The sequence below is a fragment of the Sinohyriopsis cumingii genome, chromosome 2, assembly GCF_028554795.1.
Source record: "Sinohyriopsis cumingii isolate HCF-2022 chromosome 2, ASM2855479v2, whole genome shotgun sequence".
Classification (NCBI taxonomy): domain Eukaryota; kingdom Metazoa; phylum Mollusca; class Bivalvia; order Unionida; family Unionidae; genus Sinohyriopsis; species Sinohyriopsis cumingii.
In genome coordinates, this window is record NC_142962.1 from 168,581,533 (window position 1) to 168,606,315 (window position 24,783).

General features: G+C 35.3%; 1 protein-coding gene across 1 annotated transcript in view; it reads right to left on the bottom strand.

Moving 5' to 3' along the window:
* Nucleotides 1-1,065: 1,065 nt before the first annotated feature.
* LOC149806270 (transmembrane protein 220-like) overlaps nucleotides 1,066-24,783 on the bottom strand; it is a 34,221-nt gene continuing 10,503 nt past the window's right edge. The window contains exons 2-8 of the mRNA XM_089951220.1: nucleotides 23,019-23,085; nucleotides 19,349-19,526; nucleotides 18,065-18,094; nucleotides 16,258-16,318; nucleotides 11,218-11,350; nucleotides 3,422-3,487; nucleotides 1,066-2,468 (exon numbers count right to left, since the gene is read on the bottom strand). Of these exons, the coding sequence (XP_089807346.1) occupies nucleotides 2,303-2,468; nucleotides 3,422-3,487; nucleotides 11,218-11,350; nucleotides 16,258-16,318; nucleotides 18,065-18,094; nucleotides 19,349-19,486 (594 nt within the window). The 5' untranslated portion in view covers nucleotides 19,487-19,526; nucleotides 23,019-23,085 and the 3' untranslated portion in view covers nucleotides 1,066-2,302. The remainder of the gene's footprint in view (nucleotides 2,469-3,421; nucleotides 3,488-11,217; nucleotides 11,351-16,257; nucleotides 16,319-18,064; nucleotides 18,095-19,348; nucleotides 19,527-23,018; nucleotides 23,086-24,783) is intronic.

Below are 24,783 nucleotides of genomic sequence, written 5' to 3' on the forward strand. Positions count from 1 at the left end.
GCAACTGTGGTGGCCAAACAGGATGTCCAAGCAGCACCATTTTCATTTAGGAATACTAGACTTTGGGATAAATGTGTGTGCAAAGTTTTGTGGCAATCCCACAAATAATTTATACGGAGTAATGATAACAAATTTGTGCCAATGGATGGAAAAATGGACAAAAGGCCATATTATGAGTTCTTCTTGTCTATGGCCAGCTATAGCTTAAAACTGCTGTTGTAAAGATCCAAAATTTATTGAAAATGTTTTGTAAAGAGGTCAGGAAAGAGTGCCAAAAACTGCACATTATGCACCCACTCTGTATTTAAGTCTTCTATGGCACTACTTAACACTCTAAACTTAATGTGCAGAAATCATTATTTTCTTATACCATGACCTTCATATCCTACAGGTAGATATATTTATGACCCTAAGTATCCACAAAGAACTGACTATAAGAGGAAAGGTAGTCTGCTACACATATTCTCCTTTGCACCACAATGACTGAACTTTGATCCCAAAATAAACAGGGTTCTTGCATATCCCTCAATAACCTTGACCGTTGGACCCTCAAATATACAGGCTTCTTCCCTGTCCAAAATACAACCCATCTGCAAAGTAGGGTAACTGTAGATTGTGGATTACTCATGTCTGGTAATTTTAAATGGTGGAAAACTTGTGTTACTGGTTTTCAGAAACGAAATTGATAACAAACAGCACCAACATAATGACAGGTGTATATAAATGTGGTTGGAAAGATGAAACCATTATATTGCAAATATTTAATGTATACAGCATCAGGAATTATTTATTTTAATGAGCTGATTAATTAGGCTGGCTAAAAGAAATCTAAACAGATGGACATATGGACTGAAGAGATGGGACTGAAAATGTCATTACTACATGGTTCCCATATCTAATGTGTGTCACTAATTATACCAATTTCTGTGTCTTGGTGTAGTATAATCTCTTCTGCATTAGTGTTGTGGTAAGCAAAAGAGCAAATAAACACATTAAGTTTCACAAATTTAAAAAATGCAGATTTTATTTCTTCCAACAGAATACAGAAACAAAGTAAAAGTAGACTGATTTCTATGAATGGTTTATTATTCTTGAATTAATATCATATATTATAGCTGAAAAGCAAAAGTATTTTATTTAATTAATCTTAACAAAAATGATTCCTGATACTTGAAGAAGATAAGGACAGACACATGATATACAAAATTAAGCATGTAAAAGCAAGTATTATTGGGTGTGTTACAAATAACATCATCAAGACATCCGACTTCATGCACAGAAAAAAGACAACACAAAATAATTTATTTCTATAATACATTATTTCTGAACACATAAATTAATCATAATTAGGCAAAAACAGTTCACCTAAGAAATTTCTCCTTGATGCACAGGTTGCCACTAAATGAACAAGCAGGTGCCCTCTACTATACAGGACTGCTTTTAGCAAAAGTAGCATGGAGACAGCTTCTCCTGAATGACCAACCCTCTTGTGGGACTTCAATATAGTTGACAAATGCTTGCATCAAGTTGACATAGCATTGAAATATTCTGGATTTTAAACTCTGCTATTCAAAGATTATGATTAGTTGCTGTTAGAAAATATGTATTTAAGCAATATCATCCAGTTAATAGGTCTATCAGACATAACAAAGTCAAGGTAAATGAGTAATTTATCTAGATTTCAATCCATGGTCTCTGTTTATAGGTCTCAGCTGTCAAGCTCTTCTGTGAGTCAAACAAAATTTAGTGTATCACAAATGGTAAGACACCTCTCTTGACTGTTAGCTTTTCACACCTAACAACTCACAAAAAGCTACAGTGCAGCATCAATAACTAACAGCTTGTACAGTACAGCACCACTCACAAACAGCTTGTACAGTACAGCATCACTCATTAACAGCTCATACAGTACAGCATCACTCATTAACAGCTCATACAGTACAGCATCACTCACTAACAGCTTGTAAAGTAGGACTGTTAACAAATGCTAAAAGCACTAGACTTGCTGAATACAACCAAGAGATATTTTTATGGTCATTAATTGATGTATTGTGCAATATGTATGGAGTGAATTAGGTATGACAATGTCAGTAATATCAGTATTACAGAGCATACAATCTTCATTAAAAACAACATATAACTCTGCACAAGTAATAAGTACTATTTGTTTTAATTTTTTAAATTAAGTTTGGTATTCATGATTTGAAAATTATCCACAATCAGAAATGGTCCACATGAAACAGTTGGCCCTTACAGCATTACAAACAGATCATGGAATAAATAGCAGCGATACAAAGTGACACTATGAGACAACACCAACGACAAACATGTCCTTGCAATGACCCAGTCGTGTGTGCCAGTCACTGACCAGACAGAGTGACCAAATGAATAGAGGCAGTACAGCCAGAGTAATGGTCATCACCAGGAGGGCAGACATCATGGACTTACTGGATACAATGACCCCAGGTCTGTAATGGAAAAATACACACAAATTAACAAAACCAAATTGACTGCTAGTGATGTGGGTTGAGCTGTGTACATACATTTATATATTTCATTTAACAATGCATCACTTACAGATTGTAGCCCACATCTGTAAACACAGTGGAGTATAACAAGGAAGGGAACACTAGCTGGGTGAGGTGAACAAACTAAAGGTTAAGTGTTTTAAATACCACACATTTACATAATAACTGTCAAGCACTACACATTCAATTTGTCATATTTTGGTGGACTAAAACATAAAATGTTCAAAATGGTGTGCAACAAAATACAGTTCATCCCACCCCACCCCTACCCCACATTTCAAGTCCAATGGATCAATATCCGAGTTCCATGAATCAACACAGTAGAATATGTTAATAACTAATAGAATATAAACCTAAACTTGACATAGGAGACACTCTCATATAATGGACTCCTGCTCATGTAGGACAAAATGCATATGAACTATTTCCGTCACAAAGTTACCATTAAAAAAAAGGATATATATCCACAATGAGCAAACCAATTTTGTCACTTAGCATCCTTTGTATAAAGGTTTCACTGAAGTGTCCTTTGTATAAAGGTTTCACTGCAGTGTCTTTTGTATAAAGGTTTCACTGCAGTCTACCAACATGTTAATCAGGCAAATGTAAAATCAAATATCTGCAAGAATATAATGTTTCCAGTGCTGTCAACATTGATGGGAAAACACTTAAAGCTGATGTAATATTGACTAGTAGATGGTACCAACATTTTGCTAACCCTAAACTCCTGAGTACAACACTTGCATATATAAAGGAGAATGTGGTCTACTGAAGCCATACCTGTATAAAGATTAATTAAAATACATACTAACTGCTATTTTCACCTCAGAATACCAATATTTTTTAAATAGCAGGATATTTAATGAACTGAATTTGTCTAGAAATTGTCCTACCTTCCCATGCTGGTGAATCTGCAAATGGCTAACCAGGCAATCACTATCAGCAGGCCAGCCATTTCCCTGGGGAAAGAATGATAGAAAAGTTACACATACAGTCAATAATACCCTAAACCAGACTGGAAATGAGACAATTTTCATGAACATACATATAATTTACAATGACCTTTCCATGTATAATTAGAAGCCTAGTTACACTGTATGTACACTAGCAAAAAGCAAATAGGAATACAGAAAATCAATAATATTTGCATTCCATGATCCAAAATACCATGACTGCCGGCATTCAAATGGTTTAGTGTTATTGTATTTTACACACGCTGTGTTAACAATGCAAGCTATTGTGAAAACAGGATTTTTAATGGTCATTTTTAATATCAGAAAATTATATTTAAATGCTCAAAATTGGTATCTGAGAAATAAATGCTTATTTTTGTCCATATTGGTTTGCCATACTGTTATAATCGCTACCTCAGACTGTTTGTTGCCTTTACTTTGTGTGCATTTCAATAACTGGTTTCTGCTCGTGATGCAAACTGACCTTAATATATTGCTACATAGACACCAATGTACAATCAATACTCAACTGGCCTTCCACAAGCATATACATCCTAGTTAGGCTTTTATTTATTTAATAGCAACAAACTAAGGCTGTCATGATGAAATGCATAAAGAAAAAGAGGAACAGTGAACTATGTAATTTACTCCCACCTCTAATATATTCCACCCCTCCCTGTTATGGAAAGAATCTATAACACAAAAAGCTCATACCTCATCTGAAAATAGTGATTTAATGATTTCTGAGTATGAAAAAAGTCCAACTTCAATGATTTGTCAACATGAAAACATTCTGACTTCAATGATTTCTAAGTATGAAAATAGTGTGACTTCAATGATTTGTGAGTATAAAAATTGCCTGACTTCAATGAGATGTCAACATGAAAACAGTGTGACTTCAATGATTTTTCAGTATGAAAACAGTGTGACTTCAATGATTTTTCAGTACGAAAACAGTGTGACTTCAATGATTTTTCAGTATGAAAACAGTGTGACTTCAATGATTTTTCAGTATGAAAACAGTGTGACTTCAATGATTTTTCAGTATGAAAATAGTGTGACTTCAATGATTTTTCAGTATGAAAATAGTGTGACTTCAATGATTTTTCAGTATGAAAACAGTGTGTATGTGTTTGTGATATGCAGCATGATGTCCCACCCAGTCACATTATCCTGACACCAGGCCAACCAGTCCTAACACTAACCTCTTAATGTTGAGTGTCAAGCAAGGCAGCAATTAGTATCATTTTTGTAAGTCTTTGGTATGACTCAGCCGGGGATCAAATCCACGACCTCCAGCATCTGAGGCAGATGCTCTAACCACTAGGCCACTGAAGTGGTCTGAAAATAGTGTGACTTTGATGATTTGTCAGTATGAAAATAGAGTGACTTCAATGATTTGTCAAGATGAAAATAGTGACTTCAAAGATTTGTCATCAAGCATATCTTTTGCTAATTAACATAACATGTACTAAGTTCCACAGCAATTCAATGAAAATTGCAATGTAGTTGCATTTGCAAAATTTTATGTTTTATTCAGGTGAAAGACAAAAAGGACAAGAATTCCTAAAAATATCCAATACATAGCCAATAGCCAATACACAGACTTGTACATCTTTGGATGATGACCATAAGTTCCAAGTTTCATAGCAATCCAGAAACAAAATGTAAACGCAAACAGCATGGTTAGTTGTACAATCAAGATTTGTTATACACTGCATTCAGCTACAAGAAAAAAAGGCAATAACTCTTTTCAGGAGAAAAGTGATTTGTTGACATGCAACTCTTGAGGTGATGACTTTAATATTCACTAAATTTCATGGCAATCCGTCAAAGTGTGAAGGATTAGTTGTGCTACCAACACTGTGTCTCACAGTGCCTTATGCCAGAAAAAGAAAAGATAATAACAAAAGTTGTGGAGCAAAGTGATTTGTCAATAAGCACATCTTAAAGCAAGAAATTTTATTTTTAAAAACTTGGATTAGTTGCACTAAGATGATCATGTCATAGATTGCATACAGCATAAGGACAAAATAGCCGGGGTCCTCATTAGCCAAGTGGTCTAAAGCACTCAATTTTACTGATCACTGCCATTTCACCTATGCGAGTTCAAGACTTAGGCTTGGTCAGTGTGGGTATGTGAGAAAACGTGCCAGTAGTTTCCCATGGGTCACTAATTCTTACAGGGGTTTTCCCAGGTTCTTCCTCCACAAGTTATACTGGCTACCATGTACAGCCTCTCTTGTGCTGAGAAATGGTGTAAAAACCAAAACAATAACAACAAAAAAGAGCAAACTCTAATAAAAATGGAGGGAGCAAAGTGGTTTGTTGGCATGCACATCTTCAGCTGATGACCACAATGTTCACTAAGTTTCATCGCAACTGACCAAAGACTGGGGGAAATATTGTAATTTATGGAATTTCTCATACTAATTGTTTAATAATATTGATTGATGTTTGGTCACTATCACAAAGCGCAACATACATTTTCAAAAAAAATGTCTTTGGAAGCCATCTGCTGTTTTCTTATCCAATAAAACAATTCCTCAGTAAAGCCTAAAATAAAAACCATACACCACTGGTCAAGTAGTCTTACAGTTTCATTAACCAAATTTTTATTTTTCTATTATAATTGTGAATGTCAGTAACTCAGTGAATCAAATTCTTATATATTAGTTTGACTCTATGGACTTAAACTAAGTAACAGGCAAGTGCAAAACCCAACAAGTTTGTAAAACTCGACAAATAATTTATTTCCCTAGAATAAAAAGTGAAAATTTAATAAGGGCTTATATTATTGTGGTATTAAATCCCAAATGGTCCCAAAAGTTCTCTCACCAGTCCTAATGTATAAAGTTCTAATTAAATTCCAGTGGTGCTTGAATTAAGACCCAGCACTGAAGGTGTTGATGTGCCTAGTCTTGAATGCACTAATGTACCATTGGTCTGAAGTGTTATAATGTGCTAACAGTCTACCAATTAATCACAATAATATAATCCAAGATGCCCTTGTCTGAATTCACCATGATTCCAACTTTCTTTCCAAAAATAATACTGAGCACTTTGTAATTTGTAATAATTTGAATAATTATTCCACCCAAATCAAAACCTGAACACAACAATAAAAATGTTTCTGTTTCTGATGTTACTGCAAGAATGAACAATTTTTCAAGTAAACAAGTTTATATAAAAATATTACACAAAATTTGAGCCTGAATGTAGGTCCAAAGTTCATTTCTAGAAAATGTGAAGTTATAAACAGATAAAACATGTTACTAAAATTATAATAAATAACATAGTAAACATCAGGTACAACAAGTTCATCCATGGTAAATACCAATATCCTAGACCCTGACCCAAATAAACATTTAGCTTTATGGATAATGATCCTAATGTATTTAACCCCCACTCATAGAGAAATATTAACAATGTATTATTTGTCTACAAAATAAAAATAACATAAGTGACTCTAGTTAGGTACACTGAACGTGATTTTGGACAAGGTCAAGTCCATAAAACAATTATACAAAACCTATAATCATGGGGAAAAAACTAACAAGAAATACAAATTAAACATCTATATCAGATATCTTTCAAGAGCTTGTATTATTATTTCTTGGAGATGTCTTCATTATTGAGTTTTTTTCTTCTTTAAACTGCTTGCAAAGGTTTTTTCATCACCATTTACCAATATATGCCCTGAGCCACTAAGAAAAATGTAAAAGAGGACAGGGATGACCTGGAAAAGGCCATGGTAAAGCCTCTAAGTTAAATATTGAATTTCTGATACAAAAAAGACAACAATGCCAATGATGTGAAACTGCACAAATCGTCTATCAGTGAAGTAGATAGTGCTGATGTACAAATGCCTCCAAGTGAAATGGCGCCCATTCATTCTGAGACCGTTTCTGAGCCTGCAGCAGATAAGGTAGACTAAAGTAAGGATTTGAGACACGACTGCTTCCTGATACTACTTAGTCACAAAGCAATGGAAAATACAAGACAGTTTATACAGTTTATAGTGATGTCTAGCACTGGGGCATCATGCCACAGATATTGTAGCATGATGTCCCACCCAGTCACATTATCCTGACACCAGGCCAATCAATCCTAACACTAGCCTCTTAATGCTGAGCACTATGCGAGGCAGCTGTTAGTACCATTTTTATAAGTCTTTGGTTCCAACCTGCAAATGAGGCAGACGCTCTAACCACTAGGCCACCAGAGCAGTGTGTATGGAATGATACTGTGTACTGAATGATACAGAACTATGTATGAAATGATACAATACTGTGTATTGAATGATACAGACCTATGTTAGGAATGAGACAATACTGTGTAAGGAATGAGACAATGCTGTGTATAGAATGAGAATACTGTGTATTGAATGAGACAATACTGTGTATTGAATGATACAGAACTATGTATGGAATGATACAATACTGTATATGGAATGAGACAATACTGTGTATTGAATGATATATACCTATGTTAGGAATGAGGCAATACTGTGTATGGAATGAGACAATACTGTGTATTGAATGATACAGAACTATGTTAGGAATGAGACAATACTGTGTATGGAATAAGACAATGCTGTGTATGGAATGAGAATAGTGTGTATTGAATGAGACAATACTGTGTATGGAATGAGACAATACTGTATGGAATGATACAGAACTATGTATGGAATGAGACAATACTGTGTATGGAATGAGAATACTGTGTATTGACTGAGACAATACTGTGTATTGAATGAGACAATAATGTATATGGAATGAGACCCACAGCTGTTAAGTACCATCATACACAGAGTACTCTATCTGGATGAAAATAGGAGTTTCCAGAAATGTTAAAGAATAAAAGAAGGATCTTGGTAGTGGGATGACCACTGACTACCTGACCACTGACTTGTTCATTTGAGAAAGAGCAGGCATGTATAAGCAAAATGTGACAACAAATGTACCAGTTTATTTTTTATATCAGTACCATTAGGTTGGCAAGGTATCATAGTTTACATAGATCTTTTCTGGGTCTGAACCCTTTATTTTTCATGCATGATCAGTACTCCAAAATAATGTTCTGTTACATCTGACAATTCAAACTTTGGATGAATTATTCTTTTGTGTAGGAAACATTTTATAATTATGGCAGTTATTATACATTGCATGAAGCTACAGCACAAAAGAGCAACAACTCTAAAAAGTTGAAGACAAAGGTAGTTTGTATATGTACATCTTCAGGGAATGTCTAATAATTATCAAGTTCCATGGCAATCCATTAACACATTAACCCCTGGAGCTTTCTGCCATTTTTGCCTGAAAATCGAGTAGGAGACACATTTTGAAAGCTATTTCTGAATAGACTCAAAAACACCTAATCCCTGGTCATCTTTCAATAACATACTGCCTAGTTGTGTTAGAAACATAATTTTTCTTTGGCGATTTGACTCACGCATGAGCAGAAGGGTAAAAGTTGGACTTCTTTCTTTTTTTTTTTTGCTAAACGGAGCCATTATTTTTGTATGGAGACCACTCTTTATTCCAAATGCCCATCTTATCCTACTTTTTGCAAAGGCTCATCTGTCTGCTTGCAGTTCAAACCAGTTTGCCTTAGATCTGAGACCAAAAAGTCTAAAATCCAGACACAAAATGGGATTCACCCACAGGCGAATTTTGCGTTAAAAAAAGTTGGGTCCAAAAAATGAGGTTTTTCTATCTGTATTTTGTAGTGCAACTAGATATTCAGATTATCTGGTATCATTGTAGAGCTACATCTGTCTACCTTTCTATAATGCCACCCACTTTAGTGTATCATGCATGACCATGACGCTACAGAGCTCAGCAGTAGGCTACTACCTCCTGCCCCGTAAAGCCGTCGCTAGGGGTTAATGTGTTAAATGATGTGACTAGCTGTACTAATGCGATTATGCCACACACTGTTAGAAGACATACTTGGCAATAACTCTATACAAAAAAACCAGAATGAAAGTGATTTGTTAATATGCATATCTTCAGGTGATGAAACTAATATTTACCAAGTTTCATGACAATCTGTCAAAATCTGGAGGTTGTTATGAGTTTAATGCCATTTTCAACACATGATAGGCTGTACATGACAGCCAATATATCTGGTGGAGAAAGACCCCAGAAAAACCCTGGGAATTACCACTGACCCATGGGAAGCTACTGGCTTTCTCACACACCCACATTAGCTGACCCAAGACTTGAACCCACATGGACCAAGGTCAGATGTCAACCTGTAAAGGCAAACAACTTAAACCACTAAGCCACCCAGGGTCCCCAACACAATGTGGGACTAGTTGCACTAACGAGCACTGGGTGAATGGATGGATAGATAAAAGGATAAACAAATGATTACTATACAGTGGTCCTCCTCTTATATGGCCACCCCTTCTGCACAAGGAAAGTGGAATAATAAGATGGATGGCCTTTTGAAAGGGGGGACTATATTTTTTGTGAGAAGTATATGCAATGTACATAGTAAGAAAGCTAAATACATGTACTTCAAAGCATTTAATATCTTCATTTAAAAGTAACATTAATTATTAAAATGTTCTTCTTGTCTTAAGAATAGACTTATTTCAACTGAATATACATTAATAGTTCTTATTCTTGATATAAGCATGATATGTGAGCTCGTACTGTTGTCATGCACTTAGTAAAACCATTCAAAAATGTCATTTAAATCTTGGTACATACATAATTCTCTTTCCATTTGCTCCATTTTCCCACTACTGCTGAATAATCTCCTTATCGGTTACGATGTTTATTCGAGTCTTTTCAACAAAAAATTGTTCAACAAGTCCCCCCTCCCCACCAACCCAACTTTCTTCTAAAATAATATGTCTCCATTTATGTGATGACATGAAAATATTTGGTAATGATTTGTTCAGATGTCACTATGTGATTTAATTATGCAGATGAAACTTTTGTTGAGTGGACAAAATGCCTTCTTCGATAAATGTATTGTCACCTGATTTTTTGGTTTTTGTCTGGTACCCTGTTTTGTTCAAGGTTAATTTCTCTCTGTGTTGATCCACAAAATCTATTTTAGCCTATGCTGATCATATTATGATCTTTTACGTCCAGTTGTAATCATCAAAGAGAAGAACTTGCCAGATGTGTGAAGCCCAAAACTCTATGATAACATTGATGAGCCCGTTTCCTGTAAACATCGGCTTTTATAGACAATAATATAATATTAATCTTAGTGTTACATGTACTTTAGTTAACACTTCTTTCAGTAACGGAAACCTGACAACGGGAGACATGTATCGACGGTAGACATAATCTGATTACTTACCCTACATCATGATATGAATTAATTACTGGTTCTGGACACATTTCAAATAAAAAGTGGCTGCTTATGAGGGGAAATTTTACATATTTTTGTACTAATATGCTGGCGGTTGGCCACATTAGAGGGGTGGCCATTCTTGAGGGGTACTTTTGAACACAAACTCATCGGTGCCAATGGATTCTGGCCATAAGAAGCGAGTGGTCACTTATCAGAGGGGGCCGTTCATGAGGGGGACTACTGCATAAACTTAAATATAAAAGTGTATTTAAAATCAAAGGAATCTTTATGACTATGTGAGTTCCAAACAAAATGTACATCAAGGTTAAAGCTAAAACTTTAGTGTTATTTATAAAGAGCAAAAAGGCCAATTATTGCTGCAAAATACGATAAAGAAAACAGATTAATTGAGTTACCTCCCCTCTTCATGCTTTAGTGGATTGGTAAGTTGTCCATTGATAGCCTCAAAAACAAGTACAACAGTGTAAAGACAGTAAGCACAACACAAGGTAAGATGTATTACAGATATATAGGTCCACACCTTTGTCTCTGAAAATAAGAAATCCAGAACAAAAATGAGCAGTAAATGAAAATATCTAAGTCGATGCAACAAATCAAATAGGGTGAATGTATGACTATCCCTCCCAGGTATATCTAACAAATTATTAAAATAAACAATTACCTGTGGATCCCCAAAACTGATTGAGTCACTAACCAAGAAATCATACTTGTTATCACATAAATGGTTGAAACTAATGTACTAATATTTCAACCTGCATACAAAATCCCTTAAATTATTGTTGAGAGAATAAACTAATGTCAGAGGGATCCCACTGTATCGTGTTGGGAAGAAGTTACAATTACAGAGGACAAAATATCATGTGTTACACATTTAAGCTTCTGTGTAAGTTATTTTCTGTACCTTCCATCAGCATTGCTTTCCCACTAGTTATGACTGTAGGCTCCCTCTCTCTGGCATTGAAAATTATAGAAATCTGGTAACCTGAGTGTTTAAAGGAATGATTGCAAACGGGAATCAGCTGCATACTATACATGTACTAATCTTCTTAATTTATTTATTTTGATCTGAGTAATACCTGTCTTGAGCAACCTCTGCTATCACCTGTCATTTAAGATGATAATCATCATGTGCAGATCGTGTTTATTTTATAAAATGCACTACTGTCAGCAACCACGTGCAGAACACGACCAACAACCATGATTTTTTTAATAGCAAAAAATGCATTTCAACACTGTTATGTATGACCATTTCACACAAAATAATGAACAGAGCTGACATTTATTTAATCCGTTGTAACCATTGTCTATTGTCTCCCACGACCACTTAAGAGTGTCTGAAAAGTACAGATTGTTCCAAACATTGCTACAACTAAAAGCATCGCAAAACAGAGATGAATACCAATTTCCTTTATATAATCCATCAAAACCAAGACTGTTTATGTATCTGCACTATTAAAAAGAACCCCAATAGTCAAGTCTGACAACTAAAATGTACATGTAACGCAGGTTACCATCATATACTACAGCCCATAAAGCAGACAAAAGTACATGTTAACAACCACCACTGTAGTGGCAAAGTCCTGTAAATCTCTATTATGATTAACCATTTGCTTATTTAAAAAGGGCTGTCACCAATATACACTGTTGATTCAAAAGTTTATATTGTTCATCTTTTGTGAAAAACTGCAAAAGCCAGACAACATTCCCACTGAGAACTCCAACGGTCTCATTGTATTGGTCAAGTATGTTTTTTGTCCATTTTGTTAAGAAGTAATTATCCTTTTCCAGACTCGACCATCATTACAAAAGGTTTATTTTGTTTGTTGATATTTTATGTTACCATTATTAAAACCCACACCATGTTGTCATCTGTTCCCTGTGGTGAAGATCATACAAAACCTTTTTTATCCAGTTAATCTCTTTACATTGACTCTGAAATAAGCATTTTTGTTTTGACGTTAATAAATTTATTTTCTATCTAGATAGGTCAATTCTGCCTTTTGATTTAATTCATTGGTAAATATTCATTCCATACCTAACAGAGCCTGATAAAATCCACTAGTCCATATACAGGATGAATAAATGAACAATTTTATCATAGCTAACTGTGCAGTTCTTATGCTACATTTGAAGTTAGTCTGAAATTTATACACAAGCCAAATTAACTTATGGAAAGGATAATAACATATTAACTTATGGACAGGATAAACAAATATTATGAAAAATGAATAAAATGCACACATAGCAATTGTGGATACTTTCCCTTCCTAAACCTGCTGGATTTTATCCTGGGAAAAATAGTAATCATGCTCAAACCAGTTACGAGATCACCTCTCTTGAGAGATCCCTTTTGGTTGGCAGAAGAATTGATCTCACAAGATAGATTTTACTTTATAAAAGTGGAGAGAGGTAATATATTTAGCCTGAAGAAGAAACCAATGTCTTGGTGACAGATGAAGGCAAAAAATCTTGAACTCGGGTTCAAATTTTCTGAACAATGTACATGCTATTATCATTCTAATACTATGTACATCTGATTATCGCCTACACACTCATCCCCATCACGAGGCAGTGATACTTAGGTCAGAACACAAAGTCTGTTTCATGTATAGTGTATCTTTCAAGCTATAACTGCTATGAGTTTGGTAAGAAAATATTTGACAATGTTACTGTAACTGAAAATGTACATTTGACACCTCCAATGGACCCCTTAAGAGGAAGCCAAGAATAATACTAGAGTGGACCCCCAAAGAGGAAGCCAAGAATAATACTAGAGTGGACCCCCAAAGAGGAAGCCAAGAATAATACTCCTTTGGCTCCCAGGACAGGAACCCAAGAATAATACTCCAATGAACCCCCGAGGGAGAGAGCCAAGAATAAAACTATAATGGACCCCCAGAGAAAGCCAAGAATAATACTATAATGGACCCCCAGAGAAAGCCAAGAATAATACTCCAATGGACTCCCAGAGAAGGAGCCAAGAATAATACTCCAATGGACTCCCAGAGAAGGAGCCAAGAATAATACTCCAATGGACTCCCAGAGAGGGAGCCAAAAATAATACTCCAATGAACCCCATAGAGGGAGCCAAGAATAAGATTCCATTGGACCCTTAAAGAGGAAGCCATGAATAATACTTCAAAGGACCCCCAAAGAGAGAGAGAGAGAGAGAGAGCCAAGAACAAAACTATAATGGACCCCAGAGAAAGCCAAGAATACTCCAATGGACTCCCAGAGAGGGAGCCAAGAATAATACTCCAATGGACCCCCAGAGAGAGAAAGAGCCAAGAACAAAACTATAATGGACCCCCTGAGAAAGCCAAGAATAATACTCCAATGGACTCCCAGAGAGGGAGCCAAGAACAATACTCCAATGGACTCCCAGAGAGGGAGCCAAGAATAATACTCCTATGGACTCCCAGAGAGGGAGCCAAGAATAATACTCCAATGAACCCCAGAGAGGAAACCAAGAATAATACTCCACTGAACCCCAGAAAGGGAGCCAAGAATAACACTCCAATAGATCCCCAGAGAGGAAACCATGAATAATACTCCACTGAACCCCAGAGAGGGAGCCAAGAATACCACTCCAATAGATCCCCAGAGAGGAAACCATGAATAATACTCCACTGAACCCCAGAGAGGGAGCCAAGAATAACACTCCAATAGATCCCCAGAGAGGAAACCATGAATAATACTCCAATGAACCCCAGAGAGGGAGCCAAGAATACCACTCCAATAGATCCCCAGAGAGGAAACCATGAATAATACTCCAATGAACCCCAGAGAGGGAGCCAAGAATACCACTCCAATAGATCCCCAGAGAGGAAACCATGAATAATACTCCAATGAACCCCAGAGAGGGAACCAAGAATACCACTCCAATAGATCCCCAGAGAGGAAACCATGAATAATACTCCAATGAACCCCAGAGAGGGAGCCAAGAATACCAATCCAATAGATCCCCAGAGAGGAAACCATGAATAATACTCCACTGAACCCCAGAGAGGGAGCCAAGAATAACACTCCAATAGATCCCCAGAGAGGAAACCATGAATAATACTCCAATGAACCCCAGAGAGGGAGCCAAGAATACCACTCCAATAGATCCCCAGAGAGGGAGCCAAGAATACCACTCCAATAGAACCCCAGAGAGGGAGCCAAGAATACCACTCCAATAGATCCCCAGAGAGGGAGCCAAGAATACCACTCCAATAGAACCCCAGAGAGGGAGCCAAGAATACCACTCCAATAGATCCCCAGAGAGGGAGCCAAGAATACCACTCCAATAGAACCCCAGAGAGGGAGCCAAGAATACCACTCCAATAGATCCCCAGAGAGGGAGCCAAGAATACCACTCCAATAGATCCCCAGAGAGGGAGCCAAGAATACCACTCCAATAGATCCCCAGAGAGGAAACCAAGAATACCACTCCAATAGATCCCCAGAGAGGGAGCCAAGAATACCACTCCAATAGATCCCCAGAGAGGGAGCCAAGAATACCACTCCAATAGAACCCCAGAGAGGGAGCCAAGAATACCACTCCAATAGATCCCCAGAGAGGAAGCCAAGAATACCACTCCAATAGATCCCCAGAGAGGAAACCAAGAATACCACTCCAATAGATCCCCAGAGAGGGAGCCAAGAATACCACTCCAATAGATCCCCAGAGAGGGAGCCAAGAATACCACTCCAATAGATCCCCAGAGAGGAAGCCAAGAATACCACTCCAATAGATCCCCAGAGAGGAAACCAAGAATACCACTCCAATAGATCCCCAGAGAGGAAGCCAAGAATACCACTCCAATAGATCCCCAGAGAGGAAACCAAGAATACCACTCCAATAGATCCCCAGAGAGGGAGCCAAGAATACCACTCCAATAGATCCCCAGAGAGGGAGCCAAGAATACCACTCCAATAGATCCCCAGAGAGGAGGCCAATAACAATACTGTTCTGGCAAATAATACTATATGAATAAAATTACAAAATTAAAAATACTTCAATTGACCCCGGCAGAGGGAGCCAAAGATAACAATCTTTTTGCACATACACCATAAGGACAAGTTAAAATTAAATGTAATCAAGGGACCCCTGTAGAGAGAGACAAAACTTATATTCATCTCACACATAGCACCATACAGATGAGATAAGAAACCCATTCAAAGAACCCCAACAGCAGGTGCCAAAAATTATACTCGTCTCACACACAGCACCATATGGACAAGAAAATATGCGAGTTTAGTGGATTTCCAGCAAGTTAGAAAATGTGGTAATGGACATATGGATAGATGAACAGATAGAAAAGCATATTATAATATCTCTTATTCTAGCAAACAGGTAATAAGGGACAATGCCAGTACAAAATTAATGGTATGGCATCATCTAAACATTTTGTCTGGCTGGTAATATTCCCAATCAGAAGCTAGAACCTTACCTAGTAATTCAGGCTTGAACACTAGAGGCAGACTCATCAATCCTGGCAGTGCATAAATTGGCTGCAATATTAAAGATTATTTTTAAAAATTACAACCCCTGCTAGCTAGTGCATTCAAAGTTTGGTGGTTTTAAATGGAAAAATTGGGTTTGATTTTGAGAACTCCAGTTTCCATGACACTGAATAGTTGACCTCAAACCACCATTGTGACAGTCAGGATCACCTGCTAAAATATTTTTTTTTTGTTTTTACATTTGCTGAATATACATGTGTACATAAAATTAAAAATAATGCAAAACTATAGATCTGTAATATTCTACACAAAATATTTAAAAGTTCAAAAACAGTTCATTTTAATCTGTCAATAAATGCCGATCATTTTTGAGTATGCAAATTCTTCTTTTTGCATGTTATGCTTCATTGTAAAGATAACTTTTACAATTCTCTTATGGTTATCTCTTCTCTCTTTTTTTTTTGTGGGGAGGAGGGGGAGAAAGTTTAATTAATGTTGTCATTTTAATCATACCATCAATGTTATTAATTTGACATGCATGATTTAAAACCACATAAAATGCATTTTGGTAAGGAAAAATAAACCATCATGAAATGCACCTGCAGTTAAATTGTTTTTAAAAATCATAATGATATATGTAAAACACAGATAAAATCATTATGATAGTTATAAAACACAGATAAAATCATTATATATAAAATATGTATCCATAAATAAAAATACCCTAATTGTCAACATGTCACTAAAGCAAACTAGAGTATCTGCCATAGTTCACAATGACAACACCAAGGTCTTATTAAATGTTTATCTACACACACACGGGTCTTAACACCAAATTATATATATATATATATATATATATATATATATATATATATATATATATATATATATATACACACACACACATACAAACAGTGTTTCCCTTTATCACCATTTGTGATTCAGAGGCCTGCAAATTTTTTACCCCCAGTTTTGACACCAAGGAGATTGTTTACTCTCAGACTTGAACCCATAGAGGATACACTGAAATATATATATATATATATATATATATATATATATATATATAAGAGAGATCCAAATTTTTGTATTTGTCCCTCAGTTTTGATACCAAAGTTTTTTTTATTACTCAGTCTGACCCCCAGTTTTGACACCATACATACATACATCCATCCATCCATCCATCCATCCATCCATACATACATTTACATACTAAACAGAAAGTGCTATCCCTGGGTTCTACAGGAGAAAGCTTGAGAATATTTGGCAGAATTAATATTTAATACAAATAATACTATCATGCTGGTTAGAGAAATGCCTGTACAAGTTTGGTCTAAATATATCCAATATATTCAAAAATGTTTCTTCAGCTCCTTCTCAGGGTCCAAAGCAGTGGGGTCCTCACAGATGGTCACAACAGGACCATAAGCAGTGGGGCCCTCACAGATGGTCACAACAGGACCATAAGCAGTGAGGCCCAAAAATCATACACACTCACAGACAGTCATAAAAGGGTCCCAAGCAGTGAGGCCCAAAAAAATCAACCCACTCACAGACGGAAACAACTGGGGTAATAAAGTTTGGTCAATTTCCACCCAGCAGATTATAATATTTGGTTACAGAAAGATAGATAGAGGGATGGATGAATGAATAGGCAGATGGAAAGTAACAATATATCTACAAAGTGTAAGGATTCAACTATCAACTATCTGTACTGCTAGCTAGTTGAAAATATATATTCAGTTAGTTGCAAGCATATATTAAATTCATAATAATAAAGTGTCAACTCACCACCCATAAATACCAGTCAGAATCATTAATCTAGAAAGAAAAGAAAAAATTAGAATGAACAAAAAATGTGTCAATGCATCTGCTCTGATACTTTCATGATTCCACATTCAAAAAAATTACAAAACTTATCTATGCATGTATAATATACATATATTTACAAAGTGAGGTCCCTCCATTCCCTACCAGGGGTGGGTAGGGTGGAGGTGGGAGATGTGAAACCCAATCCAAGTTGCTGTGTAGGACCTAGGAAGAAAGAATAGTTGAGGGTGTACATATGATTTATGTATATGGTGGGGGTACTTCAATAGCTCTTCACTACTTCATAGTAGGGAGGCAAGAAAAACGATAACACGAAAGTGACTAAAATTGTCTTTAAAGAAACTGTACTGAATCAATTAATGCTGCAAAATATGCATTAAAATTATGCCACTTATCCTTAACTTTTTTATCATTCGGACCAAATTAGTTGCATGTGGATAACAACGTAAGCTTTAGAAATTTATCTGTTATCTGGACAACCAATTCTTCCAACAAAATCTGTTTTTCCCAATTAATCTAAATGATCAATGTTATACTGTATTGATATGACTCGGCTCAATGTGGTGAAGACCAAAATTAAATAATGTTCCATACATACTGTATTGATATGACTCAGCTCAATGTGGTGAAGACCAAAATTAAATAATGTTCCATACATACTGTATTGATATGACTCAGCTCAATGTGGTGAAGACCAAAATTAAATAATGTTCCATACATACTGTATTGATATGACTCAGCTCAATGTGGTGAAGACCAAAATTAAATAATATTCCATACGTACTGTTTAAAGCTCCAATCAGACATAAAATATCAACAGCAATGTAATACTAATGATCTCAAATACCTACAAGCCAGACTTATTTATTGTAAATAAGATTTATTTTCCATTTTACTCAATTAGGGCCAAGAGAACATTCAATACTAAACAGAACTGAGGATTCAAGCAGCTTCATTTGCTATTTTTGTTTTGAGCTTTTATTACAGCACACATGAGAAGGCTCTGTTATGATATGAGCAAGCTGTAATGTGTTTTATGAGACATTATCATGAAACCAACATTAATACAAATGCACATAATTAGATCATTATATTCATATCATGCTGAGATATACTGATTGTAGTTCATCAATTTATTTTTAGATGCAGAAGTTGGTGGACCAAGTGGGATTTTATAACAAACACTTTCTCAGGTACTTCGTTATTTCAAGCTTTACATTACATGTCTCTTCATCGATTTCTTACATTGAAAAATGCTGCCATGAAGAAGAAAAGTGTCATCAGTAGGCAGACAACTCTCCACACCAAGGTGACCTTGGACTGAGTTTGATAGTTGGATGGTCTCCCTGGGGCTGAGGTCAGGGGATCATACTTGGGAGGCATCTTCTGGACTCCAATGTCAGTCAGTACCACAGTGGATCTGCTGGGAATAAATTACAGGGAAATAAATGACAGGTGAAACTAAGGAAAACTGTTTTTAGGGTTCTCCATAAGACTCCTTCCTTGAAAAAAGTTGGAATTCTGAACCTAAAAATAGATGTTTCCATAATGATACTAATTTGTTTCCTTGCAATAATTTGAAACATTATCCATGCATCATTGTGCCGTCCAAATAACTGTCATCCAATTGTGAAATACTGAGTATTATAATAAAAGAATGAAAACCAAAGACAATTAAGAACAGTTATAATTGCAGTTGGTTGTTTTCTTACAATTATAACATTTCTCAATTGGCTTTTCCATTCTTTATTTTCTATCTTAATTTATTTAATTAACTTTTCTCCATGTGGAAAAATGAAAATGACCATATTTCATTAACTTCATTCATTTCATCTTTAAGCAACAACCATACTACACTTGCTTAAAATTAAACACATTTCTATACTGCAGGTTTAGGATCAAAATCCTCAAGTTTGGGACCTTCCTCCATAACTCTCTTAAAATTCATTAGTTTCTTGTTTTAAATGCATACAGCTCTTTGTCTTAATAAAAAATATGCAACAAGAAACTTGCTCACAATCCACTTATGTTACAAGTGAAACCAGGATCACTTCAGCTAAAACGTACTCATCTGCAGCCTGGCACTTCAGGTACCAAAGAAATTACGTAAAGCTACCACTGGAAAAGTACACATAATAATCACTTGAAATGAAAATATATCTGAACATGACAGCTAAAATAATGCTGATTTTTATAATGATTTATTATAATTTAAGATGGGAGCTTGTATTCCTCTGAAAAACAAAAAATCCCAAAATCTTGGCACTATTTTTCTAGCAATGGTATACATAAAATGCAAATGATGCGAACAGCACACAGTTAAAATATTATGGAATAAAAGTCTGCCAATTGATGCTTATCAAAACAAGGTGACCAAGCACAGGCACATATAAATTACAGTAGTCTTCTGATCAAAATGGTCAATAGATACTGACAATCAAGGTAAGTTAACATCCATTATCAAAGATCTGGTATTTGTGGCTTCACATAATTCTTTTACAATCACATGAACTCTATAGTCAACATGTCAATCACACGAACTCTATAATCAACATGTCAATCACACAAACTCTACAGTCAACATGTCAATCACACAAACTCTACAGTCAACATGTCAATCACACAAACTCTATAGACCACATGTCAATCACACGAACTCTATAGTCAACATGTCAATCACACAAACTTTATAGTCAACATGTCAAGCACACAAACTCTATAGTCAACATGTCAATCGCACAAACTCTATAGTCAGCATGCTCCATTACTGATAATCAATTTATACTTATTGATTCAATAAAAGAGGTTTCCTAACCCCCCAAAAACTGTCAATCCAGGACTCTGCTGCTCAAATTTTTTTGTGTCCACAATTTAAAGTATATTTTCATGCATCTCACGACTGCATAATCATGTGTGCCGTACATAATTTTATTCAGTTTGACACAGACAGGTCTGTAACAAAATTAGAGACCTCTCTACTTCAGCACATAGCTCAATTTGACAATGTGGAAGAATAATAATTTCTCCCTTCCAGGCATTTGGTCCATCTAAACACCCCAAAGACATGCAAAGATGGCACAGACACACAAAAATGGCACACAGACATTTGAAACCAATCATAGTGGAAAATATTTACTACTGACACAAACTTTATAAAAAAATAAATATGTAAGAATTAGAACTGTTTGCTTTTTGTTGGTTGTTATTACTCTTTAAATATCTATTTGCACTCAATACTGTAATGAATAATATTAAAGATTTAAAATAATGCATTTTGTCAAAACAATGGAATTTCTTTATTTGTAAAATATTTGATCTCATTTAAAACAGATGCATAAATGATGAATATATATCTAATATGTATCTAATATATATCTAATATGTACATAAAGTAAGTAAAGAAAAAACAAGTGCAGAAAGACAGTGCAGAAACATTATATACTTACACTACTGGAAAATATTTACTATTGATACACAATGTATATAAATAAATATATAAGAATTAGAAATGTTTGCTTTGTCTATATGCTGATGGTTCTTTTCTTCAGATAATTAAATATTTTCATATATGGAAGTTACTTTTACTTTCCATTTTTCTTACTGACCCAGAAATGACCTCTTGGCACTTTCTGCAAATATTTAATTAAATTAAGTATTGAGAGAAGGAATAAGCCATGCAAAAGCAGACCAAGGGCACCTGCAAAATTATCTGGGGGGTGGAGGCAAACATGTAGCAGTCAGCTATTGTGTTTTATGGATTTAGACCAAAACGTGTTTTGAGGTGAAATCTGGCACCTCCCCCACCCCCACTTATGAGTGATCACCCATGAGACAGAAAGACACTGCAGAAACGCTATATACTTACAATACTGGAAAATATTTACTGTTAATACAGAATTTATATAAATAAATATATAACAAAAAGAGAAGTTTGTTTTGTCTCTGTGTTTGTATATTGAACTCAATTAACATAGTGGCAGTAGAAGGACAGATGTTTTTAAACTTACACGCTGGAAAAGATTTATTGTTGATATAAAATGTATGGTAAAGTACGCATTACAATCACAAGAAGCAGAGTAGACATGAGCTACCTTTAATTCAGTTAACTAAGCAGCAGTACAAAGACTGTCTAAAAATGTAGATTTTAAACTTTTTTACTCTGTGATTAGGATTCTCCCCCTTTAGTGATAGTGCATTCACAATTGTGTTTTTATGTAAGGTTTAGATACTAAGCAACACAATTTCTACAGTTTCAAAGTTCTCATACATGAAAGAGATACTTATCCAATTAATTGCATACATGTATTTACACCTTGGGATAGCCATACTTTAATAAAAAATTATTAATGGGGTCAGACCATGAACACCAACACTTTGGAATATGTGCCCCCTCCCACCACAAAAAAATTCTGCAGGTGACCCTGGGTGTGGCTGTCAAATTACACTGGATAAACAACTGATTAATTTCTAATAACATTAAAATATTGATAATCCTTTGCTAATTATGTTGGCAAAGTAGATGATCAAATACAAATCATCAACCAACATCAGAATTCTTTGATAACTGCGATCATTCATTACCCTGTGCTCAATATCAACTGACCTTTCATATACATGTTATACAAACTCAATCTGTTCCATTAATTGGAGTCATTGAGAACATGAAAACAGATTCCAACCTTTCAAAATCAGAACAAACTCACCCATGGAACAAATAACCATGGATGAAAATATGAATGACAACAAATCATGAACAATGTTTACAGCAAACTACAAGCAATATTTACGTCTTTAAATTGTTTCAAGCTCATATTTTTTTTTGATACCTCAACTATATATTATTCTGATGTAATTTTGAATATAAGTTTGATATAGTTTTTAAATGAATACAGATCACTACATAAAACAAACCTACTCAAAGGACTTTTCACTGTGTTTGCCTAGCTCTGAAGAAGACAGGTTCTTCTGTGGACATTCTTGTACTTGGATAATTCAGCATGTGACATAGTCAGGAAAGTTGTAATGTACATGCAAAAATCAATGGAAAATGTGACCATGTAGTGCAGATATTGACTCATTCTTACATTGTCTCATTCTTACACTGACTCATTCTTACATGCCTTATGAGACAAAACAACAAAAAGATAAAAACAAAACTGAATCTCATGTGGACAAAGAGGGGTATTCATTGTATCAAAACATGGATACCAAATAATTTTGTTCCATTAATTGGAGCCATTGAGAACATAAAAACAGATTCCAACCTTTCAAAATCATGAACAATGTTTACAGCAAACCACAAGTACTCCATTTGTTTCAAACATGAATACAGAAACATATCCACTATGTGAATCAGAGTGTGGCATTTCAAGCAATGAATGTTCCATCTCCATTTAGTCAATTGTGTCAATCATTTCAGAACTGGAAATGAGTGAAGATGAAACCATTTCTGTTGGGGCAAATGCATATGCTTGAGTGTACCATTGTTGTAAATATTGTCATTAGAGATATTCCTCCTGAAGAAAAAGTTCATACTGGAGAAAAAAAATGAAAATGTTTTAATCGTGTTAAATAAAGAGAAGAACATTAACAAGTAATAAAAATGAATATTTAGACTGCAGTGTGTGAGAGAATAAGAAAACACAGTCAAGATGCATTTTCTGCTAGAGAATATTGGAACAAATTCCTGCACTCTCAAACGAGACGTTAAGACTGCATAGTAATAGAGTAAGCCGATTTGATGGACTGCTGGCAAGTTTGGTAGCAAGGAATATTGCAGAATACATGTGATGAATAATTTCCATAGCAGAATACATGTGATGAATGATTTCCATAGCAGGATACATGTGATGAATGATTTCCATAGCAGGATACATGTGATGAATGATTTCCATAGCAGGATACATGTGATGAATGATTTCCATAGCAAGATACATGTGATGAATAATTTCCATAGCAGGATACATGTGATGAATGATTTCCATAGCAGGATACATGTGATGAATGATTTCCATAGCAGGATACATGTGATGAATAATTTCCATAGCAGGATACATGTGATGAATAATTTCCATTGCAGGATACATGTGATGAATAATTTTCACAGCAGGATACATATGATGAATGATTTCCATAGCAGGATACATGTGATGAATGATGACACTGCACAACCTCACGGCAACTCCAAAGTAAACACCCAACAGTAAAAACACACTATCAGAGTGCTTTCGATCAAGTTAAAGAAAATGTAAATTTTCAGAATGACAAATCTTACTGAACCATCTTCAATTCAGAGAACTCAAAATATTAAAAGTGTTTAATCAGCAAAAGAGAAAAGTCAAAACAACCACAACCAACTCAAAAAATGTGACTGTTGAAATACTGATTTGGACAGGATGCTGAATGAGAACAAATTTGTGGCTCAAATCGAGGAACAAATCTCCTATTATCACATGCAATACAGATGATTAGCTGTAGGACCTGCAGAGGAGTCCCAATAACCCAGACTCAAATAAACATATTTACTTCTATTAATAATGATCCTGATATTAAACCCATATACATAGTAAATATTTGTACTATGTATCAGTTGTTTATGACTTCAAAAAAAAAAAACAGTAATTCAGGTCAAGTAGATAATAAACTTGATTTTGGACAAGGTTAAGTCTAGAATACAGTGT